At 47.7% G+C, this 6,075-nt stretch overlaps 1 protein-coding gene across 1 annotated transcript; it reads right to left on the reverse strand.

Annotated features, from left to right (window-relative positions):
• Positions 1–320: 320 nt before the first annotated feature.
• Positions 321–5,238, reverse strand: LOC311445463 (uncharacterized protein). Its single transcript, XM_084537634.1, has 6 exons — positions 4,910–5,238; positions 3,532–3,834; positions 3,003–3,147; positions 2,244–2,410; positions 1,289–1,420; positions 321–864 (listed from the first exon to the last, which is right to left on the reverse strand). Exons 1-6 carry the CDS (start codon positions 4,958–4,960, stop codon positions 325–327), a joined length of 1,338 nt encoding a protein of 445 aa, XP_084393760.1. The 5' UTR covers positions 4,961–5,238; the 3' UTR covers positions 321–324.
• Positions 5,239–6,075: the final 837 nt, after the last annotated feature.

Raw genomic sequence — 6,075 nt, forward strand, 5'->3', positions numbered from 1 at the left:
CCTGCCTCCGTGCTGGCTCACACTCAGCAGGGTCACGTCACAAAATGCACTTGTCAAAACTCTGTTACTGTCTGAGACAGAGTTTTACATAATTCTGCTCCAGCTGCCTTTCCGAATCAAAATGGGATTTGGGGCTCGCTTTCTCTAGCTTGCACGTTACTCACGGCACTTACTGGGGTACCAATGTTGACAAAAATCTTCTTAATCTGTTTTATACATCCAACTTCACGCCTTGTCCTGATAGCATCTTGCACGAGGGAAGTCTTGAAGGAGGGAGGAGAGACAGGCAGCAAAAATTCAGACAAGTCTGTTACTTTTAAGTCATTACAGGTTTTTATTGGAAATGTGTTGTGCATTGCTGCACAACACGTCGCCTGCGAGGGCTTCATCTTTGTTCTTTCCATCGCATTCTGGGGTTTCACACCACTGCATATCGTAAGCCACTAAAGCAGCTTCTTGCTGGTCTGGACATCTTAGAATATTACTTTGCCTCTTGTGGATTTCATTGATGGTCTTCAGTCTGGAAGCTGCAAAATTGATTTTCCTTTTCGGCTGGCGCAATGGCTCCCTCCTCTGTGGCTCCTTAAGATTAGGGAACACCTGGATCACAGAGGATTCATTTCTTTCGCACTCCGGATTTGGTGCACCAGCTCCAAGATGACGTGGACTTCTTATAGGAAGCTGTTGATTCTTGAGGATTGTGTTGATTACTTCCATTCTGGAAGCCACTGAAGGCATTGTAGATTTTGGCTGTCTTAGCGCTTCCATCTTCTGTGCCGCTATAAACGGCTGGTTCATACCGCCTTCAACTTTTTGGCACTTTTTATCGCTTCTCCAGTGGACAGATTCTGTGTATCTGAGAAACTGGTGACAGAAAATACACACATTTAGAGAATGAAAACAAGGAAAGAAGAGATTGCCTTCAGCAGAGAAGGAAAGGAAAAGCAGAAGTGTTTATTGACTTCTTCTTTAGTTGTGTTTGTCACACAGTAGAAATACTTGCTGAATTACAGACTGTACTAAATACTTCTTTATGTGCCCCTGATTGCTAAGCTTCGTTTATTGCCACCACTTTCACGGGTTACATTTAAAATTGCAACTGCATAGTGAAAATCCAAATTCGGACTGTATGAGATGAACCGATGTCTAATCTTACGCATTTCTAACTTACACGGGAAGATACCTCGAACTAAAAGCACAGACCTTTCCAAGCAAATCATGGGATTTTTCCCTCAAGCTCTTTAGCATGGAAGACCTCATCGGTTAGTATTACAAATTGCATTGTTACCTCTGCAGTTTTCTGCTCGTGCTGGGAACGAGCATCGGTCATCCTCGAGGAGGCGGTCTGCCTGTTCTCAAAGGGCCTCCTGACTGCGGCCAGGCCGCCAGGCGCAGTGCAGGCCTTGATCTCCTCGGAAATCTAGAGGGATTAAATAAGGTCAGCTGGTTTCCATTGGTAGCAAGAACGTACTGTCCATGTCAACAAGAAAGGGCAAGGCGTTCTCGAGTGTAAATGAAGCAGTTCCTATGTTCTCCACACAGTTCACTTGGGCCAGGCTTCCTACAGTTCTTCCTTTTGGGGACAGAGAGCTAACTGCAGCATTCTTTGCAGTGTCAGGAGGAGGGAATTTGAACCTTCTCTGCCCAAGGAACCGCAGGAATCTGCTCCGAATACGCCAAAGCGATGAGGAAATCAAGAAGCCAGTGGGCAGGAACTGTGTGGTTTGAAAACACCTGGACTCTTCCCGTACCTTATCTTAACCAGACGCTGTTTTATAACGCAGCGATTTCAAATCCTTCAGTTTGAGCAGCAAGAGCTCTAAGCTCACTGTGCATCTGAATAGGATTTTATTATTTGTCAATAACGAATATTTGTTGTGTTAAAGAAGCTGCTGTTTTTGGTGAACATGAGCAAATAGGATAACCGCGTTGCTGCTCTCTCTCACGCCTAGGGCCCTCATCAGTGAAGTCCAGGCAAAGGTGGACGACAAAGAAGAGCAATTCCATGAATGAAAAGGGATTGTCCAAAAGACCGGAGGCATGTAGCATGAAAAATCTCATTTGGTAGACACAGACTGAAGGATGACTATGTTTGCTATCTAAGTTTCCTAATTTCGGATTTAAATTTTGATCCACCCCGTGAGCCATCTGATAGCTTGCTTGTGGAAATAAAGACAGTTAGGGTCTGACCCTGTGCAAAGCAAACGTAGAATTAAGAAGATAATGAGACATTGGGATCTTACATGATTAGGAAAGCAGTTCCTCTTCTCTGCTTTGGCCGCTGCAGCTTGATAAAGAGCCTCTTTATCCTTTAAGGAGACATTCTCCTCAAAGAGCTGCAGCGTGCTGCCAGGCTTCGGAGGGCGCGCTTCTCGAAGTCCTCTGAGAAGTTTTCGACCACCCCCTGAAACTACAAACAGACATCATAGCTGGGGAGAGGGAGGTGGGTGCACGTGTTTCAAATCTTGAAAGAAAAGCAGTAGGCAAAACGAACAGGAACGCCAACATTTTAGCAGCTGTTTAGCAACTTTTACTTTAGAACACATCAAGCACAGAGCATTCGACTTGTGGAAACCTGAAAGCCACGCTTAAAAGCTAAAGAGTTGGTACGAAAGCAGCACGGCTCCAAATCCAAACTATCTTCACCAACAGAGAATAGGAAGTTCCTGCTTTTCCATAATGGACGAATGCTGCCCATAGTTTTGATATCCTAGTTTTAGATTTGGGTCGTCTTCATCATAAGTTTTCTTCTCTAAACATAGGACACCGTTCTGTTGTGTTCTGCTCAAAAAGTGTTTAATGGGCTTCGGGCACTCCTCCATAACACACAGATAAAATGGAGAAAGCCGAAAAGTTTGTTTGGCATCAATAAGAACACCACGTTCTTTTCCTGGGCAGCCTGGGGGCTGCCCTGATGACAAGAATGTGGTTGCCCCTCGTCACAACAGAGATCGAGTGCACTCAACTAAAGCGAGAAAGCAGATCCAAGTGGTCAGACTAACCTTTGGCATCGCTGTGTTGTCCATTTTCTGAGAGCGTCTCAAAGACTGCCCTCCTCCTTTTAGCACCGGACTCCACTATGCCTGGATTGCTCTCAGGCTCGCTAGTCCGAGCTGGTGACAGTGAGCTCCTCTCACTTTCTGCTCCCTGTTAGAAGACGTCAAGGGGATGGGAGTTAGAAGCTACTGGTAGGAGACTGATAGGGTTCTCGGGGGCAGAAATGACATGAGGCAGCAGCAGATTGGAAGGGGGTGCTGTTCTGGCAGCAGTGTTCTCCAGGATGCTCTATGGTCAATTTCTGTGGCACTGCAGGTTGTGAATGGTGCATTCATGTGCTGCTTAGCTGATAGCTCATCGCACCATCGTGCTTAGCAGTATCTCGCACTTTCCATTTGCCGTGGTCTCCTTGCAAAACAAGGAGATTTGGCACAGTTGCACATGTTTTCCTCACGTTGACAGAGGTGCTAGAATCACAAGGCCACAGTGATGGGGGGGGAATCGTTCTCAAGTGCAGAACCTTCTTGCACTCACCTTCCTGCCACCCAGGTTCTCGAAGTGGCTCTCAAGCTCCTTGTCAGAAGTTGGGAAGTTTTCAATCTCGCCAGGGGCGCCCAGGGGCTCCTCCTCGATGGTTTCCATGATACGACCCCGTGCCCGGAGTATTTCCACAGATTTGACACGGATGCGTCTCTTCCGTGCCCGTGACCGTGACCGTGGCACTGGTGGGCGCTGGCGCACCAAGATGGGTCTTGTGGCCCTGGCGGACTCCCGTTCCTTCACAAGGAGCTGGAAAGAGCCCTTCTGCGGGGTCACGTCAGATGACTCCATCGTGCCCTGCCAATGAAACAGGTACATCGTGCCATAGCTTGTATTTCAGACTGAGCTTCAGCCTGCAGTGTTGGACTGACTGGACTTTTGTTTGTTTGCTTACTTTGTTTTGAGACAAATACCTAAGGATTTGAGTGGTCTGCAGTATTTCACAGGGGAGGAAGAGGCACGGGAGAAGCGCTAGGGTTCTGCAATCCAAGGCTACTCATGGAAGAAATTGCACTGTGCCATCTGCGCTTCTCAGGAATGAATTTGAATTGAGGCCTCAACCTGACTTTAAGCCACTTTCTCCACCTGCTCACAGTCACTGAAGTCCCTACAAAATGCTGATGGGAATTCCTTCTTAAGTCAAATACTTGATGGCGACTGCGCATCTGAAACTGTCAGTAGATTGTATTGCTTCCTGGGCTTCATAGAGCCTTCTTAGCCTTTATGAAAATGCAGGGAGAAAACTGGGGGAATAAGAACAACCAGAGAGATTTGGAGTTGGGCTTCAGTGGCCTTTAGCCTTTCATACCATCTTTGCTGACTGTGATTCCTAACTTTGGCTGGCCACTCGTGAAGTTATTGTGTTTCAGTGAAGTACGTCCACTGTGGGAGAAGGACCGACACGTTGCCCATGGGGCTGTAACTCATTCAAGCTGATGCCTTTTCCCAAGCACTGCAGTCCAGCCCCCAGGACCCAGAGGAAAGGACAGAACAGAGAGCAGCCGAGCCCTTAGTTTATGACCATGCTGGGACGAGAGGCAGGGGGATGCGAGAGAGAGGAACAGAAGCTGCTTCTCCCTCGATCTGGGGACCAATATTCACTGCCCATGGTACCAGAGGATCTTGTCTCCACTAAAGACTCCCTGAAAGCGCGCGTGGGAGCTAGCTGCACGCTTCGGACACCATCACATGAAGAGCTTGCAGTTTCTGCTGCAGGTAAGCAGAGCCTCAAGTATCCGCAGCATTTCACTTTTTGTTTCTTTTGCCCCCTTTGTTCGCCCATTTATCATATGAACAGTATCAAGCTTTGCACTAGACCACCTATGTCCAAAGAAGTGCATGAACTTGTGCAGATTGAAGGAGCTAATCTTACCGCTAGGGTCTTCTCAGTGGACCGTTCATCCTGTGACATCGCTGCACTCATCTCGTGCCTGTTAAAAGGAAGGCAAATTTAAACGTTCTCGTATTCACTGGTCTCATCTGACTAACGAACGTGAAGCTTGATCACCAGTTCACAGGATGGAACTGTTGGAGACAAGCTGTTGGAAACATTGGAGACAAGCCGTATCCTACCTCGTTCGTCACAGCTGCACTTCCAAGAAGTGATGACCGCAGGAAGAGGCGCTGCCTTTTATCCTGCCTGGCTGCATTATGAGCACACAATCAGTCCACAGTTGCCAGGTTACTGGCTCCATCTATGGGCATACGGAAACCGAGACAGCCAAGCTGGCACCCCCACTTTCCTTACCCCAAAAGACCAGCCAGAGACCCCCGGGGCAGAACCTGTTGCTGCTGCAGAACCACGTCCAGAAAGAACTTGGGGTCCTTAGAGACAAGATCTTGGGCGGAAAGAGCCCTCAGAGAGAGCATCGCTTTTTCATTCTTATTCTCCACTCCTTAGCTAACTTCAAATTCTCTCTTAGAGCTAACCAGAACAACTGTTGGACCAGCTCTGGCACACCGTGCTTGGCTTTCTTTCATTTATGCATGTTGGCTGTTTTGCGTGTGGCTGGTTGGTCTTGATAATTAAGAGAAATATCCAAACGTCAGGTAATTTGCCCCTGACGTGTTCTCTCTTCCTGTAGGCTGACGGAGACTTCTGACTTTCAGGCTACAGCTCTTTGGCCAACAAAACTATTGAAGGACTCTCTACTAGGCCAACCCATTCTTTCGGAATGGGGAATTAAGGGAGAAATCCAACGTGGACATTTTTGGACCTAGAGAGGGAGAGAATCAGCAAGTGAACTCAGAAGTCTGCAGTTGCAATGACATACCTGGGCTTCATAAAGCAGCTCGGTGCTCAGGCTCGGGCTCAAAGGCGACGCACAAGAACCTGCTGCCCGTCTGTGTTGGGGTACCCTCTGTTGTGCGTTTGCATTCAGCCGACAGGTACTAAACGTTCTGGGGAATACACTGCAGGGGGAAGTGTATTCCCCCAGAATACAGAACAGAAGGAGTTCCCATGTTGTTTCAACCAAAGCCCTGTTGCTTGACTTTAAAGAATTATTTCTGAGTTAGGCGCTGGACTTCTGTACACGT

Source organism: Aythya ferina, assembly GCF_964211825.1.
Source record: "Aythya ferina genome assembly, chromosome: 16".
In the NCBI taxonomy this organism is placed as follows: Eukaryota; Metazoa; Chordata; class Aves; order Anseriformes; family Anatidae; genus Aythya; species Aythya ferina.

What these genes read in the sequence shown, in the direction of transcription:
- LOC311445463 (XM_084537634.1), bottom strand. Translation starts at nt 4,960, where the DNA reads ATGAGTGCAGCGATGTCACAGGATGAACGGTCCACTGAGAAGACCCTA. An exon ending in ACAACACAGCGATGCCAAAG is followed by an intron (nt 2,411 to 3,002) that starts GTTAGTCTGACC and finishes GTCTGTTTGTAG; the next exon opens with TTTCAGGGGGTGGTCGAAAA. An exon ending in GGAACTGCTTTCCTAATCAT is followed by an intron (nt 1,421 to 2,243) that starts GTAAGATCCCAA and finishes TAATCCCTCTAG; the next exon opens with ATTTCCGAGGAGATCAAGGC.